Genomic DNA, 27,785 nt, shown 5'->3' with positions numbered 1-27,785 from the left:
AGTTAAACATGCACTAACCATATGATCCAGTAATCTCACCCATAGGCATTACTCAAGTGAAATGAAAACTTATGCTTATGCTCAGACAAAAATCTGTATGTAAATTTTATAGCAGCTTTATCCATAATCACCTACAACTGGGGAAAAAAAAACAAATGTTCTTCAAATGGTAAATGGACAAATTAACCGTAGGACAACCACAATACTTAGTATTAAAGAGGAACTACTAATGCATGTGACAGCATGGATAAATCTCAAATGCAATATGCCAGTGAAGTCAGACTCAAAAGCTACAAATGAAAAAAAAAAAGCTATAAATGAATGATTCCATTTATATAACATTCTGGAAAGGCAAAACTATGGAGACAGAAAACAGATCAATGGTTTCTAGGGGAAAAAGAAAGAAATTAACCAAAAAAATATAAGAGAATCTCTAGTGGTGAAGGATTGGCATGGTGATTATATAACTTTATACATCTGTCAAAACTCAGAACTAAACAACCAACAAGGATGATTTTACTGCAAGTAAATTATTCCTCCATTTAAAAAAACTCAAAAAAAAAAAGAACTACAGCTAAACATAACATGAGTGAATCCCACAAACGTGATATTAGCAAAAGAAGCAAGATACAAAATGTAGGTAACATGATTTCACTTACATAAAATAAAAAACACAGGCAAACTGAAATACAGTGTTTAAGAATATGTGCTTAGGTGATAAAACAGAAATGAACAAGAAAAAGAGATGTGTGATACAAAAGAATAAAGGGCAGATGGGGCATAAAGATTCATTAACAATAACAGGTTTGTCAAATACAAAATTGAACCCAAAGAAATAAAACTTGACTGGCATCATTATGGTTCAAGCATATAAAGGGTGATGGGACAGTTTCTATTCTCCCAAGGCTCTCTTAAATCAAATATTCTATTCTGGCATGATATTCAAATCATAAAAATTTCAATAATTAGCAAAAGCATTTGTAGGGAAAGAGGAAAGGTACTCATACATTTTGGGTGCCTATTACGCTATACGCAATGTCCTAGTTTTTACATGTTTTTATTACCTCAAGTTATGAAACCAACAATCTGTTAAATGCTAAAAGAACCAAGATACACATTTTTCACACAAATAAACCAAGGGTTAGAGAAATTACCTAACTGATCTAAGATCACACAGTCTAGAAATGACAGAATCAGAATTCAACTCCTGATACATCTCTAAAGTTCCTGACAATTAACTACTATTTTTGTGAGTCACAAAAATAATGTTGAGCTTGTATAAAGGGTTCTTAAACTCTGCTAAATCACAATGGCATAAAAATAGTTTGCCTCATTAATAAGTTGTAAAAGGGGGGACATCCCAAGGAAAATCTCTCATCAAGTTCCTAAACTCCAAACCATTCACTCATCCAAGCCTCTCAGCCCTGGGATTCAAAAAAGATAGCATGAAACTTAATCCTAGACCCTACTTCAAAATAACTCTATTCAATGATCAATAAGTAGCTTAAAATATTTTAATTAGTGAGTGGACAGCCTACCTCTACAACCTGCAAAGTATTTCTCTACATCAGTAATCCCCAAACATCAGTCTCTGGATTAGTACTGGGCTAGCTGTATAAGACTCACCTTGGGAATCTGCAAAAAACACTGTTCGAGAGTCTCCTAAGAGATTCAGATTCATGTGTCTGGGTAGGCGCTAGTAACCCTTATTTTTAAGTGCCTAAATTGATTCAGTCAACATGCTTTTACTGTGAAACATAGTTTGAGGTAAAGATTATGATACAATGATAGAGTATGCATACATTCAAAACAGTATTAATCCTCAAAAAGAAAACAATGGATGATTTATAAGTCATCAAACTACACAAGCAAACTCAGGGGAAAAAAGATGAGAAATGTAAATATTAAGATCTTCAGAGCAACAAATGATAGTTGGATTACTCTTTGATACAGATGGCTTAGAGCAAAATGGAAAGTATACAAAAATAAATCGCAGCAGGTCTTATGGATTCTCCCTAAGTAAAGAAAAAAATTTTTTTCCCCTAAAATAACTTGGAGGTCAAAATGGTATTTTTTTTAAAACCATAAACCTAAAAATTTAAAACCTGAAACCATTTAAAACCTAAAAATCTTAGGCAAGCAGAGGATAGGCAATGTAAATAAAATTTGTAAGAAAAGGGTTCAGTCTCAAATGTCCTGCTAGATTCACATATTTTCAATCACTAAACACTGCCTCAAGAGAGAACAAAATCTCAGTATAAACAGACAAAAATTATAACAAAAAATTTATAGGGTCAGCTGCCTAAATTTAAAGCCTAACATAAAAGTCATATTAGGTAAATGTTTTATCTAAGTGGGCAGGATAAAAACTGAAAGGTTACAATTTATGTTTTTGTTGATTCCATTTTTTACCTTGGGCAATGGTTACAGAATTTAGACTGTCATATTTTTGAAGATTATACTGTGCCAAAGTTTTGACATTCATAATCTACAGGCTGTTTTCCCTATATAGTAAGGACAGAAAACTGGTAATCTGAGTAAAAGGTATGCTGACCTTGAATTATTACTATATAAGAAGTCCTAACAGTAATTTGAGTGGGTAAAGTATATATTTGCCTGTATATTTCACCAAAGTAGAGCTAGGTGTATTCCTACAAGGTAATTTAGAAGTAAGTTATATAAACTAAGCTTATTACAACCAGTCTGTGATGGTTAACTTCACGTATAATTTGGCTAGGTTATGGCATCAAGTTGTTCAATCATGTAAGCACTGGCCTGATTATTACTGTGAGGATATTTTGTGGCTTTAAATCACTTTAAATTGATTGCAACTATGGCTGACTATGTCTACAACCAACTAAAGGGTCTCTCATCCAGTCAGCTGAAGGCTTTAAAGGGTAAACTAATGTTTCAGCAGTCAGAAAGAATTTCCACCTCTACTTCAGCCAGCCAGCTTCTCCTGGGAAAGTCATCAAAAACCTTCATTGGAGTTCCCAGCTTGCAGCCTGCCATACAGAATGTGAACTTGCCCATCCCTGCAATCACAGGAGCCAATTTCTGTAATTGGTTGTCAGTTCTTCTTCCCTGAAGAACTCTGACTAATACAGATTTTAATATAACTTCATCTGCTCTTACAAATCAATAAAGAAGACATGATGTGTCGGTTTGAAAGGATTATGTCCCCTAGAAAAGCCATGTTTAATCCTGATCCATCTTGTAGAGGCAGCCATTTCTTTTAGTCCCTATTCAGTACTGTAGTTTGTAAATTTGATTAGATTATCTCCATGGAGATGTGATGCACCAATTGTGGGTATTAACCTTTGATGAGAGAGAGATGTCACTCCACCTATTCCAGGTAGATCTTGATTAGTTTACAGAAATGCTTCGAAAGAGGAAACATTTTGGAAAAAGCTTCAGAATCACGAGAACCACAAAGCCCACGCAGCCAGAGAGACCCTTAGAGATGAAAATGGAAAACACCCCTGAGGGAGCTTCATGAAATAAGAAGCCGGGTGAGAAAGCTAACAGATTTCGCCACATTTTCCAGCTGAGAGAGAAACCCTGAACTTCATCTGCCTTCTTGAACCAAGGCATCTTTCCCTGGATGCCATAGATTGGACATTTCTATAGACTTGCTTTAATTTGGACATTTTCACAACCTAGAACTGTAAACTTGCAACTTACTAAATTCTTTCCTTCTAAAAAGCCGTTCCATTTATGTTGCATTCCAGTAGCTTACAAACTAGAACACATGCCAAAACAGTGTTGTTACTAATTATATGAATGTGCCCAACTCAATATCCAAATTTCAGAAAAATACAAAAAAATTTATTTCATATAGCTCCCCCAGTCCATTTAAAAAAATATATTTTTATTGACAAGTCTTCACACACATACAGTTCATACTTTATACTTTATACATCCATAATTTGGTTAAGTATACATGGTGTATAATCAGTGGCTCACAACATCATCACATAGTTGTGTATCCATCACCATTATCATTTTTAGAACATTTGCATCACCCCAGAAAAATAAATAAAAAAAGAAAAAACTCATAATTCTTACCTCTCCCTCTCATAGACCACTAGTATTTCAATCTATCCAAATTTTTTTTACCCCTTATCCCCCCATTATTTATTCATTTTTGTCCATATTTTTCACTCTCTCTATTTATAATGCATAAGAATAACCTCCAGGATAACCTCTAGACTCTGCTTGAAATCTTTCAGCCACTCAAACTTTATTTTGTCTCATTTCTCTCTTCCCCTTTTTAGTCAAGAAGGCTTTCTCAATCCCATGATGCCAGGTGCCGGCTCACCCCAGGATTCCAGTCCCACATTGCTAGGGAGATTTACACCCCTGGGAGTCTTGTCCCATATAGGAGGAAGGGCCATGAGGTCACCTGCCAAGTTGGCTTAGAGAGAGAAGCCATATCTAAGTAACAAAAAAGGTTCTCTGGAGGTGACTCTTAAGCATAATTATTAGTAGGCTTAGCCTAGCCTATCGAATTGTGAGAATATCAGGAATTCTCCAAACGGGGAAGCTGAATAAGCTGAAACTTGGATATTGAGTACGGCACAGTCATATAATCCTTTCTCCCCAGACCCTCAAGGGAACTTTGCAAATACTGCTTTATTCACAGCCCAAATTATTCTGGAATATATCAGGGCATCGCACTAATCTGTACAAACTAATAAGATCTCAAGCCCTATTCAAGATTCCATGTACTTATGGTGTTCAACTAAACTGACCATATAAGTTAAATTAGGTAATGTGCTACTGAAAATATAAATTTTGCACAAATACGCATCTCTTCCTTTGGTCTTACACAGAAGTCAAAGTTTTAAAATACGGATGATATCATCCTTTACTGTGCATTCTAATCTACACCAGTTCTATCCAGATTAACTTCATTCATATCTCTAGTCAAAGTCTGATCACTTTTTCAACTTTTTAAACAGTTCCTGTATGGGGTAGTACTGATTTTCATAGCTTCAGAGCTCTGAGTCTCAGGTGTCATAAATACCTGAAGTTTCAGAAAACGACCAGGTAATATACACACAGCTTAGTATCTCAGAATTTAGAAATAACAGTTACAACTCTTGAATTTATATGACTGCTGTAAGAACAAATAATTTGGGGCCCTCTACAATAGGCCTCAACCTGATAACCCATGCTCTTGACTTCAGTTCACCAAATTTTTATATTACAGTTGGTCCGTATGAGTGAAGCATGATAATTTTTATCTTTTGATTCCTGACATTTCATTTCATTCAACATACAGTCCTTAGGGTTCATACACCTAGTCTCATGCCCCACAACTTCATTACTTCTTGCAGTTGCTCAGGAGTCCATTGCATGAACACATCACAGTTCTTCCTGTCATTCCTCCGTCGTATCCTTAGGCCACCTTCATCCTTTGTGAATTGCAAACACTGCCGCCACAAACACCAGTGTGCAAATGTCCACTCATGTCCCCACACTCAGTTCTTCCAGATATATACTGATCAACGGGGTTGCAGGATCATATGGCAACCCTAGCCCTAGCCTTTTGTGGAAACACCACAGTGCCCTCCAAGGAGCTGCATTTCTTAGTTTCCCTACTAACACTGAATAAGTAAATCTCTTTGCCTGCACTTTCTCTAGCAATTGTTTCTCTCGATTCATTTTTAAACAGTTTAATTTGGATATCATACAATCCAACCTAAGTAAATACACATGCCTTTGCTACCATAATCTATATTAAGATATTTCCTTTTCTTGCACAAAGAATCATACCCCTCCCCCAAGGCCCCCCCCCCCCGCCACCTGTTGACAGTTAGTTTTGGTTTAAGGCCTTTGTTACATTCAGTATAATACAATGTTACTGTTGACCACAGACCCTAGCTTGCATCGACTGTACTTTTTCCTGTATACCATCCATTTTCAACACCTTGCAATACTGACATTCATTTGTTCTCCTTCATGCAAAAATGTCTTTTTATTTGTACATTTAATCCCCATCAATGTATAATCTAGACATTCCTAAATTATACCATCTCAGTCTTTATCTTCTATCTTTCCTTCTGGTTTCTTATATGCCCCCAGCCCTTCTCCCTCAATGATATTCACATTCAGTTCCATTCAATGTATCTATATTATTGTGCTACAATCAAGTAGTATTGTGCTATCCATTTCTGGAACTTTTACAATCATTCCTGTTGTACAATCTGTATTCTTTCAGCAGCAAATGTCCAATCTCTACTCTATTTCTATCTCCAGATAATCTGAGTTCTTAAATTCAACTCTCAAAGTTCACTCATTAGGACTTCCGGAGAAGATGGCGGCTTAGTAAGGTGCGCGCGTCTTAGTTCCTCCTCCAAAACAACTACTAAATAACTAGAAACAGTATAGAACAGCTCCCGGAGCCACAACAGAGACTGGACACAGAGTGTACCCCAGTCTGGACTGGCTGGACCAGCTGCGAGACTCCGCTGCAGTGAGGTCCCCGAGCAGCGGCGCTTCTCCGGGAGGTGGCGGCTGGCGGCCGGTGCCCCTCCCTCCCTCCTTCCCAGTCCGGCTGAGAGACTCGGAGAGGAGAGTTCCCCAAGCCGTGGCGGCTGGCGGCCGGCGCCCCTCCCTCACGGGCAGCTTCCCGGGCCGGCTGGGAGCCTCGGATCAGCGGTTCCACAAGCCGCAGAAGCCAGCGCCCCTCCCCCACGTGCGGCTTCCTGGGCCGGCTGGGAGCCTCGGATCAGCGATTCCCCAAGGAGTGGCGGCCAGCGACCGGCACCCCTTCCACACACGCAGCTTCCCGGGCCGGCTGGGAGCCTCGGATCAGCAGTTCCCCAAGCCGCGGAGGCCGGTGTCCCTCCCCCACAGGTGACTTCCCAGAGGGAAAGGAAAGAGTCTCCAACAGTAGTAGAGACTGAGTCCAGCCTAACACCAATAGTGGCATTAATGAACACCTTCTGACTACTAAAAATAGGCCCTCAGATCAGGTGAAACTGATCAAGGCGGAAGTCGCCTATTGTGCTAACTGAAAAAGAGGAAAGGGGGCGAAACAGAGCCTTCTGCGGCTGTTTCTACAGAGGCTTGGTTGCCTCTGGGCTCAGCGCTGGGATTACACAGGTTGCAACTGCCCCGAACGCAGAAACAAGCTGCTTTCAGGGCTCTCCACCACGTGGACCTTCCCCGTGGGAGGGATGAAACGCAACTCAGGTGGAATCCCTCTCGCAAGGAATTCAGATCCCAGGACTTCACAATTTGAAGACATTAAAACCAGACTACAACCTTTCCTCTGTCTCCACCACATACCCAGCAGCGAGAGTCTTCCAAAGTTAAAGGAGCCACAACATCTTTTGCTGGTGGGACCCACAGACAGACAAGCGCCACATACTGGGCAGGATAAGAAAAACAGAGCCCAGAGATTTCACAGGAAAGTCTTGCAACCTGCTGGGTCCCACACTCAGGGAAATCTGATTAAATGCCCAGACGCCAGCAAAAAATAACAAATCACACCAGGAAAATTTAAGATATGACCCAGTCAAAGGAATAAACCAATAGCTCAAATGAGATACAGGAACTGAGACTACTAATTCTGAATATACGAGCAGAAATGGAAAATCTCTTCAAAAACCAAATCAATAAATTGAGGGAGGACATGAAGAAGGCAAGGGATGAACAAAAAGAAGAAATGGAAAGTCTGAAAAAACAAATCACAGAACTTACGGGAATGAAAGATACAGTAGAAGAGATGAAAAAAACAATGGAAACCTACAATGGTAGATTTCAAGAGACAGCGGTTAGAATTAGTGAACTGGAGGATGGAACATCTGAAATCCAAAAAGAAACAGAAATTATAGGGAAAAGAATGGAAAAATTTGAGCAGGGGCTCAGGGAATTGAATGATAATATGAAACACACAAATATACGTGTTGTGGGTGTCCCAGAAGGAGAAGAGAAGGGAAAAGGAGGAGAAAAACTAATGGAAGAAATTATTACTGAAAATTTCCCAACTCTTATGAAAGACCTAAAATTACAGATCCAAGAAGTTCAGCGCACCCCAAAGAGAATAGATCCAAATAGGCATTCTCCAAGACACTTACTAGTTAGAATGTCAGAGGTCAAAGAGAAAGAGAGGATCTTGAAAGCAGCAAGAGAAAAACAATCCATAACATACAAGGGAAACCCAATAAGACAATGTGTAGATTTCTCAGCAGAAACCATGGAAGCAAAAAGACAGTGGGATGATATATTTAAATTAGTAAAAGAGGAAAACTGCCAACCAAGACTTCTATATCCAGCAAAATTGTCCTTCAAAAATGAGGGAGAAATTAAAACATTTTCAGACAAAAAGTCACTGAGAGAATTTGTGACGAAGAGACCAGCTCTGCAAGAAATACTAAAGGGAGCACTAGAGTCAGATATGAAAAGACAGAAGAGAGAGGTACGGAGAAGAGTGTAGAAAGAAGGAAAATCAGATATGATATATATAATACAAAAGGCAAAATGGTAGAGGAAAGTATTACTCAAACAGTAATAACACTAAATGTTAATGGACTGAATTCCCCAATCAAAAGACATAGACTGGCAGAACGGATTAAAAAACAGGATCCTTCTATATGCTGTCTACAGGAAACACATCTTAGATCCAAAGATAAACATAGGCTGAAAGTGAAAGGTTGGGAAAAGATATTTCATGCAAATAACAACCAGGAAAGAGCAGGAGTAGCTATACTAATATCCAACAAATTAGACTTCAAATGTAAAACAGTTAAAAGAGACAAAAAAGGATACTATCTACTAATAAAAGCAACAATTAAACAAGAAGACATAACAATCATAAATATTTAAGCACCAAATCAGAATGCCCCAAAATACGTGAGGAATACACTGCAATTACTGAAAAGGGAAATAGACACATCTACCATAATAGCTGGAGACTTCAATTCCCCACTCTCATCAATGAACAGAACATCTAGACAGAGGATCAATAAAGAAACAGAGAATCTGAATATTACAATAAATGAGCTAGACTTAACAGACATTTATAGGACATTACATCCCACAACAGCAGGATACACCTTTTTCTCAAGTGCCCATGGATCATTCTCAAAGATAGACCATATGCTGGGTCACAAAGCAAGTCTCAACAAATTTAAAAAGATTGAAATCATACACAACACTTTCTCAGATCATAAAGGAATGAAGTTGGAAATCAATAATAGGCAGGGTGCCAGAAAATTCACAAATATGTGGAGGCTCAACAACACACTCGTAAACAACCAGTGGGTCAAGGAAGAAATTACAAGAGAAATTAGTAAATATCTCGAGGCGAATGAAAATGAAAACACAACATATCAAAACCTATGGGACGCAGCAAAGGCAGTGCTAAGAGGGAAATTTATTGCCCTAAATGCCTATATCAGAATAGAACAAAGGGCAAAAAATCGGGAATTAATTGTCCACTTGGAAGAACTGGAGAAAGAACAGCAAACTAACCCCAAAGCAAGCAAAAGGAAAGAAATAACAAAGATTAGAGCAGAAATAAATGAAATTGAGAACATGAAAATAATAGAGAAAATCAATAAGACCAGAAGTTGGTTCTATGAGAAAATCAACAAGATTGATGGGCCCTTAGCAAGATTGACAAAAAGAAGAAGAGAGAGGACGCAAATAAATAAGATCAGAAATGGAAGAGGAGACATAACCACTGACCTCACAGAAATAAAGGAGGTAATAACAGGTTACTGTGAACAACTTTACGCTAATAAATACAACAATGTAGATGAAATGGACAAATTCCTAGAAAGGCATGAACAACCAACTTTGACTCAAGAAGAAATAGATGACCTCAACAAACCAGTCACAAGTAAAGAAATTGAATCAGTCAGTCAAAAGCTTCCCAAAAAGAAAAGTCCAGGACCAGATGGCTTCACATGTGAATTCTACCAAACATTCCAGAAAGAATTAGTACCAACTCTCCTCAAACTCTTCAAAAAAATCGAAGTGAAGGGAAAGCTACCTAATTCATTCTATGAAGCCAACATCACCCTCATACCAAAACCAGGCAAAGATATTACAAAAAAAGAAAAATACAGACCAATCTCTCTAATGAATATAGATTCAAAAATCCTCAACAAAATTCTAGAAAATCGAATGCAGCAACACATTAAAAGAATTATACATCATGACCAAGTAGGATTCATCCCAGGTATGCAAGGATGGTTCAACATAAGAAAATCAATTAATGTAATACACCATATCAACAAATCAAAGCAGAAAAATCACATGATCATCTCAATTGATGCAGAGAAGGCATTTGACAAGATTCAACATCCTTTCCTGTTGAAAACACTTCAAAGGATAGGAATACAAGGGAACTTCCTTAAAATGATAGAGGGAATATATGAAAAACCCACAGCTAATATCATCCTCAATGGGGAAAAATTGAAAACTTCCCCCCTAAGATCAGGAACAAGACAAGGATGTCCATTATCACCACTATTATTCAACATTGTGTTGGAGGTTCTAGCCAGAGCAATTAGACAAGAAAAAGAAATACAAGGCATCAAAATTGGAAAGGAAGAAGTAAAACTATCACTTTTTGCAGATGATATTATACTATATGTCGAAAACCCGGAAAAATCCACAACAAAACTACTAGAGTTAATAAATGAGTACAGCAAAGTAGCAGGTTACAAGATCAACATTCAAAAATCTATAGTGTTTCTATACACTAGCAATGAACAAGCTGAGGGGGAAATCAAGAAATGAATTCCATTTACAATTGCAACTAAAAGAATAAAATACCTAGGAATAAATTTAACTAAAGAGATGTTCTAGTTTGCTAGCTGCTGGAATGCAATATACCAGAAACGGAATGGCTTTTACCAAGGGGAATTTAATAAGTTACAAGTTTACAGTTCTAAGGCCTAGAAAATGTCCCGATTAAAACAAGTCTAAAGAAATGTCCAATCAAAGGCATCTAGGGAAAGATACCTTGGTTCAAGAAGGCCGATGAAGTTCAGGGTTTCTCTCTCAAGTGAGAAGGCACATGGCGAACACAGTCAGGGCTTCTCTCTCAGCTGGAAGGGCACATGGCGAACACGGCATCATCTGCTAGATTCCTCTCCTGGCTTCTTGTTTCATGAAGCTCCCCGGGAGGCATCTTCCTTCTTCATCTCCAAAGATCTCTGGCTGAAGGACTCTCTGCTTCGTAGTGTCACTCTCTCTGAATCTCTCTCAATCTTCAAAATGTTTCCTCTTTTATAGGACTTCAGAAACTAATCAAGACCCACTCAAATGGGTGGAGACATGTCATCCCCTAATCCAGTTTAACAACCATTCTTAACTAAATCACATCAACTAGGGAGATGATCTCATTACAGTTTCAAATATACAGTATTGAATAGGGATTATTCTACCTTTAAGAAATGAGATTTATATTAAAACATGGCTTTTCTTAGGGGGCATACTTCCTTTCAAACCAGCACAAGAGACAAAAAACCTATACAAAGAAAACTACAAAAAACTGTTAAAAGAAATCACAGAAGACCTAAATAGATGGAAGGGCATACCGTGTTCATGGATTGGAAGACTAAATATAGTTAAGATGTCAATTCTACCTAAATTGATTTACAGATTCAACGCAATATCAATCAAAATCCCAACAACTTATTTTTCAGAAATAGAAAAACCAATAAGCAAATTTATATGGAAGGGCAGGGTGCCCTGAATTGCTAAAAGTATCTTGAGGAAAAAAAACGAAGCTGGAGGTCTCACGCTGCCAGACTTTAAGGCATATTATGAAGCCACGGTGGTCAAAACAGCATGGTATTGGCATAAAGATAGATATATCGACCAATGGAATCGAATAGAGTGCTCAGATATAGACCCTCTCATCTATGGACATTTGATCTTTGATAAGGCAGTCAAGCCAACTCACCTGAGACAGAACAGTCTCTTCAATAAATGGTGCCTAGAGAACTGGATATCCATATGCAAAAGAATGAAAGAAGACCCATATCTCACACCCTATACAAAAGTTAACTCAAAATGGATCAAAGATCTAAACATTAGGTCTAAGACCATAAAACAGTTAGAGGAAAATGTAGGGAGATATCTTATGAAACTTACAATTGGAGGCGGTTTTATGGACCTTAAACCTAAAGCAAGAGCACTGAAGAAAGAAATAAATAAATGGGAGCTCCTCAAAATTAAACACTTTTGTGCATCAAAGAACTTCATCAAGAAAGTAGAAAGACAGCCTACACAATGGGAGACAATATTTGGAAACGACATATCAGATAAAGGTCTAGTATCCAGAATTTATAAAGAGATTGTTCAATTCAACAACAAAAAGACAGTCAACCCAATTACAAAATGGGAAAAAGACTTGAACAGACACCTCTCAGAAGAGGAAATACAAATGGCCAAAAGGCACATGAAGAGATGCTCAATGTCCCTGGCCATTAGAGAAATGCAAATCAAAACCACAATGAGATATCATCTCACACCCACCAGAATGGCCATTATCAACAAAACAGAAAATGACAAGTGCTGGAGAGGATGCAGAGAAAGAGGCACACTTATCCACTGTTGGTGGGAATGTCAAATGGTGCAACCACTGTGGAAGGCAGTTTGGCGGTTCCTCAAAAAGCTGAATATAGAATTGCCATACGACCCAGCAATACCATTGCTAGGTATCTACTCAAAGGACTTAAGGGCAAAGACACAAACGGACATTTGCACACCAATGTTTATAGCAGCATTATTTACAATTGCAAAGAGATGGAAGCAGCCAAAATGTCCATCAACAGACGAGTGGCTAAACAAACCGTGGTATATACATATGATGGAATATTATGCAGCTTTAAGACAGAATAAACTTATGAAGCATGTAATAACATGGATGGACCTAGAGAACATTATGCTGAGTGAGTCTAGCCAAAAACTGAAGGACAAATACTGTATGGTCCCACTGATGTGAACCAACATTCGAGAATAATCTTGGAATAAGTCATTGGTAACAGAGACCATCAGGAGTTAGAAATAGGGTAAGATAATGGGTAATTGGAGCTGAAGGGATACAGACTGTGCAACAGGACTGAATACAAAAACTCAAAAATGGACAGCACAATACTACCTAATTGTAATGTAATTATGTTAAAACACTGAATGAAGCTGCATCTGATCTATAGTTTTTTTTGTTTTTTTCATATATTTTTTTATTTTTTATTTTTATTTTTTTCTCTCTATTATCATTTTATTTCTTTTTCTGTTGTCTTGCTATTTCTTTTTCTAAATCAATGCAAATGTACTAAGAAATGATGATCATACATCTATGTGATGATATTAAGAATTACTGATTGTATATGTAGAATGGAATGATTTCTAAATGTTGTGTTAGTTAATTTTTTTTTTAATTAATAAAAAAAAAGTTCACGCATTAATGTTAATTCATATTGGTGAAACCACACAGTATTTGTCCTTTTGTTTCTGGCTAATTTCATTCAGCATAAATGTCCTCAAGTTTCATTCACATTGCTTCATGACTTTATTCTGTCTTACAGCTGCGTAATATTCCATTGTATGTAAATACCACAACTTGTTTAGCCACTCATCCATTGATGGACAGGTGGACTGTTTCCATCTCTTGGCAATCATAAATAATGCTGCTATAAACATCCGTGTGTAAATGTCCGTTTGTGTCTTTGCCTTCTGTTCCTCTGAATATATTCCTCGTAATGGGATTTCTGGATTATACGGCAATTCTATACTTAACTTCCTGAAGAACTGTCAAACTGCCTTCCAGAGTAGTTGCACCATTTTACATTCTCACCAACAGTGGATATGTGTCTCTTTCTCCATATCCTCTCCAGCACATGTCATTTCTGTTTTTCCGATAATGGCCATTCTCCCCAGTCCATTTTAATACTAATGTTTTCAAGCATGTCTGATTTTATTCCAGTGTACTTTAATACACAAAACATGAACTATGGGCCATCTAAACCCATAGATTGCACTGTTTCCCTAGTATACACAGAATATATATTTAAAAGTGTAACTAGGAATTTTAATAACACTCTATTATTTTTAACCTAAGATTTGAAAGAATGTATATATACACATATATATATATACATATACACACACATATACATAATTCTCTTAACAAAATAGATTTATTTTGCTATCTGGATCTCTCATGAATATATTTTCTCTAAATAAACTTCAGATTGCCATTCATGTTTGCATATAAATATCATCTGTACTCAAGGCATAATATTTCTAGCATCCATGTAAAAGTCCCTAGAGTTTACTAGGAATTTAATTCTTATAAATTAATCAAATAAAAGAATGCTAGTAATTATGAAACCTTCTGGCATATACCAACATCCTTAATAAAATTTACTTATAAACACTAGAGGGAGTTCTAACTCAACAGTGCCTGGAATCTTTGAAGCTTAAAATATCTTCAATTAAAGATAAATTAAGACAATCTTCAGCATCAAAAACTTTTGCCTTTAAAATAAAAACATGGGGAGGGACACGGTGGCTCAGCAGGCAGAGTTCTTGCCTGCCAGGCCAGAGACCCAGGTTCGATTCCCAGGGCCTGCCCATGCAAAACATAATAATAATAAAATAAAATAAAAACATGGAGACTACTTGATTCAAAATAAAAACATGGAGACTACTCTTACAGAACATAACACAAAACTCAGTAGTATTCCACTGAAATCATTCTTTTATTACACAATTATTACATATTTAATATTGTGTTGAGTGGAGAGGAAAGAATATAGGTACAAAGAAGTATGAAGATAGTCCTTGTCTAGAAAGGATATTAAAGCAACGTTCAGATGGTTAAGAAAAAGCGAACACTGATATGAAATAATTAGAATAAGAAATTCATAGAGTCAGAAACTAAAATATAGATTACCAGGGGCTAAGCTGAGGTTTGCGAATGTTAAGTAAGGCTATAAATGTACAGAGATTCTATTTGGGTTGATGGAAAAGTTTTGTAATGGATGGTTGTAATGGTAGCACAACATTGTGAACATAATTAACAGCACTGAATTATATATTTTAGTGTGGCTAAAAGGGGAAATTTTAGGTTGTATATTATGTTACTAGAATAAAAAATTTCAAATACCAACAGTGAACCCTAAGATCAACAATGGACTATAATTACTAGTAAAATGATTAAAATGGTATTTTCATCAATTGTAACAAATGTACCACACTAATGCAAGTAGTTAAATAACAGGGTAGTATATGGGAGCTCTGTATTTTATGCATGATTTTTCTGGAAACCTACAACTTTTCTGATAAAAAAAGAAAGTAGGGGAAAAAAGGTGAATCTTCTATTTTATAGGTTTCAGTTCCAGTGAAATTATAAAATGAACTTGGTAAAAGACATATAGAAACCCTAAACTTCAATTTTAGTTGTTAAGTATTAAGATATAATTAAGCCATTTTACAAAAATAATCTGAAAGCTGCTTTTTAAAGAAGATCCTATTGTTGTAGGATATCATCTGATATAAGAAAATATTTTCAAAGTAAGGATCTGTAGAGAACTAGGGAAAGAAATCCAAGGCTTGACTATCTGGAATAGTAAATAATTGATAATAATAATATAGAAACTTAAAATTTTATTAAGAGTATTTTTGCTATTTAAAAAAAATTTATTCCTATAACATTCAAAGGCTCAATACAAATCTTTAAAATAGTCAAAATTGTAAATAATGTGTATGTTGCCATTTGGCAATCCAGAAAACTTTCCTAGAGTAAAAGTTTCCAATAGATGGCATTATACATTCACAAATAACAAAGTTTGATGGTTAGCAAAATAAAATGTCTGTAGATGTCAAGAAAGTGGCTATTAATGGAGAAACTATTCCTAAAAAAGTTGTTTTGCCTTTAAAAATATTTAGAGAGAAACAAACAGAACATTATAAATATTTCTGAAATTCACTTTCCCCAAAATCAACCAATTTCTCTCCATCTCACTCTCTCTCTTGCAAACACACACACACACGCTTGTGTACACACATGCTTGGGTACACACACACTGTGTACACACTCACTGCTCACCCACACACAATCTATTTCTAAAAGGGAAGCACCTGTCCTAAACTTCTCTCATTCCTTTCCCCATTAAATTACCAAGAGCCCCAAAAGAAATACTGAATAGTGGTACCTGTTGATAGTGGGCAATCCAAAATTTACAATAGTCCCAAATATGTTGTTTCAGATTAATACAATGTAGCAATAGGGAAAAAGCTGGAAATATGACTGCACCAGGCTCACAAACTACCCAGACTCTAGGAACCAAAATATGTAGTAGTCTGAGAATAAATCTAATTGGTGGACCCTGGAAAAATTCTAAACATGGAAGGATCGTGTTACAGTTTGAAGTCTGTGTTTGGTATTTGATACCTACATTCTTTTGGAACTCACTTTCCCTTCTTATGTTATCTGCCTCACATCTGCCAGATTCCTAGAGCCCTTATTACATGCTAAATGCTTGGCTGGCAACTTCCCTGTTCAATGTCCCATTACTTAAAACCTTTTACTCTAATAGGTGACAGCACATGCATACATAAGAGAGTACCAATGGACTGAAATGTTCACAAACCTGAACTTTCACGAAGGTCTTCTAAATAATTGTATACACCTTCGCTGACAGAAAACTATAGCTCTGATATAACTAGTTATGGGGAAAGCTTTAGGCCTTCTTGGCAAGTCTCAAATCACCTCCTATTAAGTATTATATTTTGGAGCTCCAACATAATTCTAATCATGAGCTTAGTTTCCCATTGATACTTGTTTCTATCTATAAATCTGAAAGCCTAGTAGGGTAGGGCCTATATAAAGTGGAGATTGAGTAGAAATGTGTAAGCATAGGATAGGGCCTACATAAAGCCAATACTGAGTAGAAATATTGAGTAGAAATGAGTAATTTTATTTACAAACACAAATTTTTATCTCTTAATATTATACTACATCAAAATGTAAGATTTGTGAGACTAGAATATTCCATTCAAATAATAATTTAAGATGAATACCTGTTTTCGATGATTTCTGAATCTGGTTGCAAACTAATAGTCTCTGTTGTAATTTCCACTTTCCGTACACTTCCAAAGAAATCAGTTATCAGGACATTTTTAGGATCCCTCTGAAAAAGATCAGTGCGATGTCCAGGAGTAGACACACACAGACTTTTGGGACATACCTGAAACTAAAAGAAATAAATAAAAATAATGAATACACAAATTTTTTGTTAAAGCCAATGATACAACATAGTAGATTGCAGTGTAGTTTTAAAGCTCTCTCCACCTAAAGAAGTGATTGGTTTCAAACATTAAAGTTTCATTACTGTTTTAATGCTTGACCATCCAAGAAAGCTATCAAGACATTAGAACAGTGACAAAAGGAAAGTTGGGCATAGAGGGCAAAAATATCCACTTTCTAGAATCATATGCCACAAAATACATTGAATCCTTAAATCCACTATGAACTCACCTCAACCACACAACAATAGAACTGCTTTATTCTGCACCTACATCTCAGTGGGGTACTCTAGCAACAGTGGTTTCCAAACATTTTGCAATCATGACCCATCATTCAAATAAAGTATTACAATATGTAAAAACAATGAAAATGGAGGAGCTCTGAATTGCCAGGAGTTAAAGTATAACCTCCCCTTACTCTCTTGCTGTGAACATATGTAAACAATTTTATAAATCAAATAAACCTCACAGACATGCTAGTTCTCAAAAGAATACCTGAAAACCATGACTTTATATCTACTTAGATCTCAATATAATTTTCATGTTACTCTTATTCCTGATATTCTACATGAATGAATTACCAAGGACAGACACATATTCACTCAATGAAGCATAAAAAGTATTTACTACACACGTCAGGTTATTATCTTTCACAGAGGATACTGTATGGGTTTGACACTATTATGTACCCCAGAAAAGCCATGTTTTAACCTGATCCAATTTTATGGGGGCAGCTGTTTCTATTAATCCTGATTCAATATTGTAGAGTGGAAACTCTACATGGAGTTGTGGCGTGCCTAACTGACCTTTCAATTAGATGGAGATGTAACTTCCCCCCATTCAGGGTGGGTTTTGATTAGTTTACTGGGATCCTTTAAAGGAAGAAACATTTACGTGAAAGCTCACAGCCCATGCAGACTCTCAGAAAACAGTTACTTCGGAGCTGATGGAGACATGGATGTCTGAAGATGCCTGGAGTGCTGACAGAGAGAGCAGATGCCTGTACACAGGCAGAGCCCAGTAGACATTGCCATGTACCTTCCTGTGAGATACTAAGTGAACCAGAACCCAGAGCTGTGCCCCAGAGAACTAAGTGCAGGCCCATAGATGCTTAAGAAATGAAACCACTGGCCTCAAAAGCTGGAAGCAAGAGAACCAGGAAGAAGGACCAGTGACACCAGCCACAAGCCTTCACAGCTGAGAGGTGTTGCAGTCAGCACTGACCTTTCCTGAGTGAAGGTAGCCTCTTCTTGGTGCCTTAATTCAGACATTTTCATGGAACTATTAAACTATAAACTTACAACTTAATAAATTCTCTTTTTAAAAGTCATTTCATTTCTGATATATTGCATTTCAGCAGCTTAACAAACTAATACAGATACAAAGGTGGATAAAACATGATCCAGTTCTCAAGGCTTTAGTCTATTAGAGGTAAATAAACATAACAAGGTAGAAAGAGTTTCTACTTCAGACCAGGATAAACTTCTTATAGTTGGAGGATGGGAAAAAAGAGGAAGTGGTATTTAGGCTAATTTTTTAAGGAAAAGGATTTACAGATGGGAAATGACAGCATTCATAATAAAGGAGCAGCTACAGAGCTGTGTAAAGTGTAAAATAAACAATCTACTTTGGCTGAAGTATAGGACAGATGAAGGGAAATAATTACAGGCATGCTAGTAAAGGCAGGACCCACCGCACCTGCCCACTTATGGAGACAAGACTATCTGCACAGGTAACCACCAACATGACAGGGAAGAAAAGGCAGAGGAGCTAAAATTTATGAAATAGTGTATGAAGCAGTAAACTAAGGCATTTATAAATATCTTCATGTACGCCTACAAGTAACTCTGAGGTATGTGAAAATTACTACCTCCACTTCAAACTAAGTTTCAAAGACATTAAGTAATTTGACTAAAAATACACCAAGTGGAAGATCTAACTAAGCCCAAACACTTGCCTTGTGTTCAGAAAAGCAGTACAAGGAAACATAAAGAAGAGAGTAGAACATAAATTAAGAAACAAAGAAGGAAAAATACAGGGGAAGCTCAAGAAAGAAAAATGCCAAGTAGGAAGGACAAAGCAGATGGAAGGTTGAGGAAACTGTAAAAGATAAAACAAGTAGAAGTAACACTGAAATCCCAAACAAACTGAAGTCCTCTCAGGGCAATTTGGTGGGCTTTATTAGGTATGGTCACATTCTTACATTAGTAAAACTACACCTAATAATAACACTCAAAGATAAGGTAGGGTCATATCATGAAAGACTTTGAATGAAAGGCTGAGGAAGCTGTATTTTATTCACTAGATCATTGGCAAATGAAGAAATATATTGAGTTGGGCAGAAACAAGACCGAAACTGGATTTTATATGTACACTAACAATGTAAAGGTTGAATCTAGGTAGTGGGTATATGGGTGTCCACCAAAAAAATCCTTTGAATTATACTATTTATTTGAAATTTTTCATAATAAAATGTTGTGGGGAGGGGAAATAACTGTGCTTAGAAACAATTTGGGGCAATAATTTGTAAAATGGATTAGAGGAATCAGAGACTAAAACCAGGGCTAGCAATTTCTAGGGACCTATACTATCTCAGATTTATTAGTGACAATCATGGCACTAAACACATCCACAAAAGCAAATTCTCCAACTTTCCCTCCTATTACTCTTCCATGTCTTGTCATGGTTTCAATAATAAATTTCCTAATTCTGTGAGCTCCATGTTAATTTAAGAACACTTACTGCTAGGCTTTTTGCCATACATCACATAATACCTTTATAAGTGTAAACTCACTGTGAAGCCTCTGAAAACTTAGAAAGGTAAGAATCACATGGTAGCTATGTAACATTTGTTGAATTTTTATTTCTAAAAGAAAACCTCCCTGCTCCCTTTATTTTATTTTAGAATAAAATCTGTATTATATAAAATAAATTATAATTTAAATTTTTACTGAACAGATTTAGCTATGGTTCCATTTAAACCAAAATGTCTTCACAAAAATTTAGTCAATGTGTTCAATTTTCTTTTATCATACATTAAACGAAAGAGTAATTCCTCAATATAAATTAGATTGGGTATTTTTTTCCTATTTCCTATAGATGAGCATCCTTTAAAAAGCCAAAATTAAATGAAATATTAGGAATGGCTCTGATGTATGATCTAAAAGTTCACTGCCTGTTAAATGGCATACAACATTCAGCAAAAACATACCTGCATTTGAACATTTATATTCTGTTAGAGCCATACACTATTTTCATTAGAATTCAAGTAAGTGCCTTCAAGGAAATAAATAAATGAACAAATAAATAAGCAAACAAATCCAAGTGTGTATTAAATAAGTATTTAAAGCATCATGCTGGTCTGCAACTTTGAAGAAAGCTTCAAAAAGGCAAATTTTTTTAACAACTTAATTCATTATGATTCACAGTCATTATTCAGTTTAATTTTCAGTAATCTCCTTCACTTATAGAGTCTCGCACTCTAACCAGGCTAAGTATTTAATGTCAAATACAAGGATCATCTAATTGCAGCTTCTGTGCCTTACATTCCTAGAGTATGCTATCCTTCTTCTCTTCTTTCAAATCTGAAAACCCACCTCTTTCAACAAAATTTTTAATCCTGAATCCCAAAGTATTTAAAGGAACCATATAAATGTGAATTATTATCATGTCCTTTCATTCATTCAATAAATATTCACTGAGCATCTATAATTATACCAGGTACTACAATTAAGTTCTATGGATAGTATCAGGCATGAAGCATGGTCCTTAGCCTCTTATTCAAGAAGTTCAAAGCCTAGAAGGATAATCAGAAATATAAAAATTACAGCACTATGCTAAAAGTATTACAGAGGTACACAGCAAAAGTTAAATGTTCACAGAGCAAAGAATGTTACCTAAAGGGTCCAGAGACTTCATATAAGAGGTAATACTTCATAAATGAGTACTCTTCAACTGTTACCAATGATACTATAATTTTAAGGGGCTAAACACCAAGTCAGCTGCTCCTAAAGCACCTAATATAGTACTCTGAATATAGCTCATACTTAGCAAATTTTACCATAGAACATAGGTATTATTACAAAACTGATCTAGAAATGTGCCAAACGAATCAACTAGTAAACTAGTTCAGAAGGAAATGGATCATTCTTATGTTCCCCAGAAAAGCCATGTTTTAATCCTGATTTAATCTTGTGGGGGCAGCCATTTCTTTTAAACCTGATTCAGCACTGTAGGTTGGAAACTTCTGATTAGATTATCTCCACAGAGATGCAAATATGTAGAAAAAGAAAGCAGATTAGAGGTCATTGGGGGAAGGGGGTGTTTGTTGGTAAAAATATGAAATGTTTCATTGCTTTGGAGGTTTAATACACCAATACCGGAGTAAGTACTGTCAAATACAACAGGAAGAAACTCATTCAGACTTAAAGATGCTAAATATATATATATATGTATTCCCTTCAAAATGTATTTGCTAAGTAGTTCTAGTCTATCAAATTTAATAGCCTATAGCAATGGTTTCAGAATTTTGCAGAATAACTCCCTTAATAAATGAAAACTTACCAGAAGTTTTTTATATAGGAGATAGATGAATACGAAGCTGCTTGGCTGAAGCAGGGCTAGGAGTCCAGAACACTGCCAGTTCAGCCTCTACTTCATTTGGAAGCTCCGTGAAGGTAGGGCCAGTGTCTGCCTCTCTCACTATAGTATACTCAGTACCTGGCACTTAGCAAACACTTAGGCAACGTTTATGAGTAAATGGAAAAAAGATGGAAAAAGACTAATGTACAATAATTACCTAGTCTAGAGTTGTTGTTTCAAGGTTTTTATTATGCATTCTTTCAATAGCAACTTGAAAACAGATCTAATTGGAAAGATTAAACCAGCATAGAAAATTCAGGAAAAAACATTCTGAAATTCAACAAGTAATGTCAATAGAAGTTACAGAGCACACAAAAATAACATAAGATTCCTCTCCTTCAGGAGACTGCTGTTAAGTACAAAAGATTTGTTGAGGATTGAATCACATGCCCCACAAAAAGTATGTTCAGGTCCCAACCCCTCGTTCTACGAATGCAAGCCCGTTTGTAAACAGGACCTCTTTTGAAGATGTTTTTAGTTAATGTGTGTCCAAATTGAACAAGAAGTCCTTACAAGCAAAGGAAATTGGACATGTAGAGAGAAAACTACTGGGAGCAGCCAGAAGCTAGAAGTCAACAGAACCCCTAAGAGAAAGGAGAAGATGCTGCCATGCTCTCATCACTACGTGAAAAAAAATCCAAGGAACCCCAAAGACTGCCAGCCACAGAAGATACTGACTCCGGGAGGGAGCAAGCATTCTAGTCTCTGAAACCATGAGCCAAGAAACTCCTGTTGTTAAGCCAACCCATTGTACGGCATTAATTTAAAAGTGGAGAAACTATTACAATATGCATCTGCAATAAATTAATTCAATAAAAAAGAAAGTGTATAAATGCTATAAAAGAGAAATAAAATTTAATGGGATCTAAGAAAAGTAAAGATAAATTTCAACAGAGAAGACTGAGGGATGACTTTCTGAAGGAGTTAGGATCTGATTTGAGATATGAAGAACAAAGCAGCTTTTCAAGAGATAAATATAAAAAAAAAGCACACTTCTGGTGGAAAAAGAGTACAAACAAATGAATACAAACAGGAAAGTACCTCATGCAATAGCAAGTACACTGGGCTAAAGCTTTAAGCCTCTTGTAGTAAAGACAGAGATACTACTCAAAAGGTAGATTCAAAACATTTTAACAGGCCATCATTCAACATATGAAACAGAACCTTAGGAGTAGAGGAAATAATATTCTGCATTTTCACATTAAGATTTGCATATCTATATGCTATAATTAAAGCAGGCAAATACTTACAAGGTCATTCATATTAGTTTGGCTAGCAGGATTAATTTCTTCCAAAAATTTCAAGACATAAAACGTGTATCTATCCATAAGATGGACTCCAATTGCAGGATCAGGTTGATGCTATGAAAAAGAGGGGAAAAAAGACATGTCCAATAGCATCATTATAACAAAATGTTTGAAACATAATCAACGTTTCCTTCTAAAGTATTTTAAAAAAATCTAAGAACAAGAAATAACAGATACATTCATAGGGCATATAAGTGATTTCAGAAATAGTTACATATTCCAAAGGTACTGAGGTTTACAAATGGGCAAATTCACCTACCGAGAGTGAATCTTCTCCCACTTGGCTACTAGCTAGAGCCATTATGTTAGGAGAATAAAATCGTTCATACATGGATGCTCCTTGACAAGTATCAATAATAAACAGTAGCTCGTTGTAGCTGAAAGAAAAGTGATAATATCTTTGATGTGAATAATGTTGTTAATCACACATTGAGTAATATTTATATACTACTTGCAGAAGATAAGACGTATATGTCATACCCAAGTCAGATTGTTAGTTAAATTTTTTAAACTTTTCAGAATTCCCAATAACAATTTGGCAGAAAAGCTAAAGGTATAATCTTATCCAGGGGAACTATCTCAATAGGGAGAAGTGGTTGTGCCACATAGTAGCTGCCCCAACTCCTTCCTCCTCCCTTGTCTATTCCACATGATTCAGCATCCAAACAAATATTCAACACTTATTGGTACCCATAGTGTCCTAGAAACTGGAGCAGATTCAGAAAAAAACAACAACAAAAAAATTAACTGGTTTTTGGTCATACAAACACATAACTTAACTGGAATGTGCTGTCACAAATGTTTATTGAGAGCCTACCACGTGCTTGGCACTCTGCCAGTAATACAACAATCAGCAAGATCAACATAATCCCTGTTGTCATAGAGCTTTGAGTCTAACAAAGTCAAAATGCTCAGAAACCACTGAGAAGGGAACAGATAGAAGGAAAAGGGTCAGGGAAAGGTGATGCATTACATAAGCAATTAAAGGTAGGCATTATTTTATCTAACAGAAAGGAAGACCACATTCTAGAAGAGAAAAAAGTAAATACTAAGGCACCCAAATATGAAAAAGTATAAAATGTTCCAGGCAAAAGAGAATTTTCATTGAAAATTTGGAAGCGGGGGGAAATTAGTTTAAAAAAGGTAGGTTAGAGACAATTTGTAAAGCATCCCATACGAAGCATGAATCTTATCTATAAGTTTTAGGAAGTCACCAAAGGTTTTTGAAGTGAAAGAATAATATAATGAGCTCTATATTTTAAAATGAGCTAGCTAGCTATTGAAGGTGAAATGTTTTCTGACAGTTTTTTCTCAGACACTAGATATAGATAAATGGCTAATGTTATACCTAGAAAAGAAAGTATGAAATCTTAAGCACAATATCTAAAAGGGTGGTGGAAGATACAATTAATATGGCATATTTGTTCTAAGGCAAAATCTGTGGAAGTCCCTGAAGATTGGAAATATCTGAGGTTATGGAAGTGGTACAGTTAAGCAAATAAGAAAGCAAATTCTGGAATAAGATCAGTTAGGTCTGAAACCTAGCTCTGACCCTTACTAGGTGTGTCTATTTTGACAAGTTACTTATTCTATCTGTGCCTCAGTTTACTCATTTGTAAAAATCAGAATAACAGTACTTATCTCATAGAGCTGCAGTTAGGATTAAATGAGACAATACATGTAAAACACAATGCCTAGCACATAGATGCATTTAATAAATGTAAGCTATGAATAAGACAGAATCATTACATAGTAAAAGCTTCTTCCTCAACACTTCCATACATTCTGACTATGGATTCTTTTCTAATATTTGCAATATTTATTTTTTAGCACAGTTGTTTACATGTTTCTCTTTTCAGTTATATTTCAAATATTTTGCAAGCAGACTGAGCATTATATTTCCCTTTGTAACATATGCATAGAAGCCAGCACATAAGTGCTTATTGAAGGTAGTCAATATAAAAACTATTCTAATGTTACTATAAATGCATTTAAGTTCATGTATATGACAAATTTCAACACTTTTAAAAGGGTGCTTATCATGGATTACTAACAATATATCATCCTTTCCTAAAAGAAGTTTCCTAAAGAAGAAATAACATATTGTTATCACACTGAGGGCTAGAGAAGGAGCTAGAAAGTAAGGAATAGGCACAAATATATATATACACACATATTTCTTAATCCCTATAAATAATAGGGAACTTGGTTGGAGGGACTCTTATTTCCTCTGAAAAGGATGCTAAATTACAAGAGATGTGACCTTAAAAAATTATTTTTTTTTCACATTTTTGATAATCCTGAATTTCTCTTTGAAAACTAAGTCAGTCTGTGGAATTAATGAAGATAAATTTAAAAGGATAGACAGAAGGATTAGATTAAGTTAAAATCTTATAAAATAGGAACCACACATCTACTAACCATGGGAAAATCACTAAGATAATACTAATTTATCTTAGGAAAAAAAGTCATTTGCTAATTACCGTCTTTTCTGCCACATTTGTTCAAAAGCATCTGCAAGTTCTATGTTGGTAATTTCTTCAGAATCTTGAAATTTCAAGAAACCATTTCCACCATGTCCTTATAAGAAGAGTCAAAATGATCAAATACACATTTTTTAAATGCAAATTACATACATCCTAACTTATGCACAATGCAATGTTTCAATATCATTTGTTAATTTATACTCTAAAATAAGAAGCACTGTGAAAACAAATGAATTTAATTTCCTATTATATCAATTAAAAAGAGAATAATGATAGACTTTGTAAACACTAATACATTCATTATATACTTTTCTGCTGGCTCCAATATTACATTAGAAAGGAGTTCCCATAGATAAAAATTCCTCAATACACTTAGCAAACATTTTCGGTGGGAAAGGAATTGAAGACACTAACTAGTCCCATGGTATGCTAGTACTATCAACAGTGTATTCTTAGAATGCTACTACTACTAAGAAATGCAGCTCTCACCTAAAAATTAATGTTTTCACTAGCATCAACCATGTCCCATAAAAGTTCATCGGAAGATTCTGACATTAAGTATGCATGATACAGTCATTCTGTCTAGATTTAAAAAACGCAGCTTTGATATTTTAGATGCATAATTTCATCTTTCTATGTTCAGTTTCCTCAGCAGTGAAATGAGAAATATACCAGTAAGACCATCAGTAGCCTGCCTGTACAACTCCTTTTAGGCAAATGTTTAAAAAGCACCTGCCTCTGGGCATCAAAATAGAAAACTCTGACTATTTTAGTGTCTCCTCCAGAAATATGCGGGCCTGTGATCTGACAAATGGTTAGGGACAATGCCTTTGAAGGGGAAAGAAGAGTACTTCTCCCCTTAAATACAACCCTTTGCCAGGGCATATACCTTAGGAAATGTAAATACATACTAGATTTCCGTTCCCACTCACCTACTTGGCCAGGCCAAACATTTTCATATGCTATGCACAACCACATTCCCATATATATTAGCCCTGAATATCAGCATCTAAATCATGAGGTTGTTGTGAGGATTAAAATAGTTAATACATGTAATACATTTAGAATATCGTTGACAGTAAATAGTAGCTAGTATCATTTTTATTATAATAATCAGCCCTCTTATCCTCTCAAATCACATTCTCTCATGTCAGCAGACTCTTCTGTAAAGGGCCAGATAATAAATGTTTTAGGCTTGTGGGCCATATGGTTGAATAGAATGCCCTCTGAAAAATTACTGAACATATGATCAAAATTCCTGAATACAACTATAAGATGAATACTAGTGATGAACAGATTAAAAAGACATAATCAATGACATCTTGGAGTTCATCTTGGAGTGTCTTGGAATTTGAAGACACTAGATATGCAAAGAAGGTAATAATTTAAATGCTGTGATAGAGGTTAGGAGAGCCAAAGAAATGTGAAAGGTCTTAGGTAGGACAATAATAACATACAGTGTTCAAGTAGGTGAGTTCATACTCTTAGAAGGGAGAAAGGAGATGTTATAATAATTACATTGGGACAACAGATAAAAACTTGGGCTGTCTTAGGGAATTTGAGGACATAGGTCACTCTAGACCTAGAAAATAAGTCACTGAAGGAAGTTGACACCTGAGCTGAAACTAAAATAGGTAAGGAGTAATAAGGCAGCAAGGTGAATGAAAGAAAATCATAAGCAAAGACAACAGCTTAAGCAAATGTTTGGAGCACAGAAATAGACAAGTGCTTGCAAGAGAATTAGAATAAGTATAAGAACTAAGATTGAAAAATTATATTACGAAGAACTTTATCTTCAAAAGATCTTAAAACACAGTCAAAAGATTACTTCATCTCATATCTAGGAGTACATTTACAATGCAAATTCCTGAGCCCCACCCTGAACCAAAACTGAGTCTGAATTTTGCAATAAGGCACAAGTGCCTGAATTACAGATAGTCCATGTGCACACTAAAATTTCAGACTCAAAAGGAAATCACTATGAAGTTTTAAGGAAAAGAGGAACAGATTTGCAGTTAATCACTTTAGTAGAATGGTTAAAAAGAGAACAAAACTAAAGGGAGGGACA

At 35.8% G+C, this 27,785-nt stretch overlaps 1 protein-coding gene across 3 annotated transcripts in view; it reads right to left on the bottom strand.

Moving 5' to 3' along the window:
- PIGK (phosphatidylinositol glycan anchor biosynthesis class K) overlaps window positions 1-27,785 on the bottom strand; it is a 162,172-nt gene that overhangs the window by 93,007 nt on the left and 41,380 nt on the right. For all 3 annotated transcript variants that reach the window (XR_013159392.1, XM_077120573.1, XM_077120575.1), the window contains exons 6-9: window positions 25,715-25,811; window positions 23,491-23,608; window positions 23,175-23,285; window positions 17,059-17,231 (exon numbers count right to left, since the gene is read on the bottom strand). Coding sequence is in view for 2 of the 3 variants with exons in the window: in XM_077120573.1 (XP_076976688.1) it covers window positions 17,059-17,231; window positions 23,175-23,285; window positions 23,491-23,608; window positions 25,715-25,811 (499 nt within the window). In the remaining variant the exon portion in view is untranslated. The remainder of the gene's footprint in view (window positions 1-17,058; window positions 17,232-23,174; window positions 23,286-23,490; window positions 23,609-25,714; window positions 25,812-27,785) is intronic.

The sequence above is a fragment of the Tamandua tetradactyla genome, chromosome 11 (assembly GCF_023851605.1).
Source record: "Tamandua tetradactyla isolate mTamTet1 chromosome 11, mTamTet1.pri, whole genome shotgun sequence".
NCBI lineage: Eukaryota > Metazoa > Chordata > Mammalia > Pilosa > Myrmecophagidae > Tamandua > Tamandua tetradactyla.
This window is presented reverse-complemented; position numbering and strand designations above follow the sequence as displayed.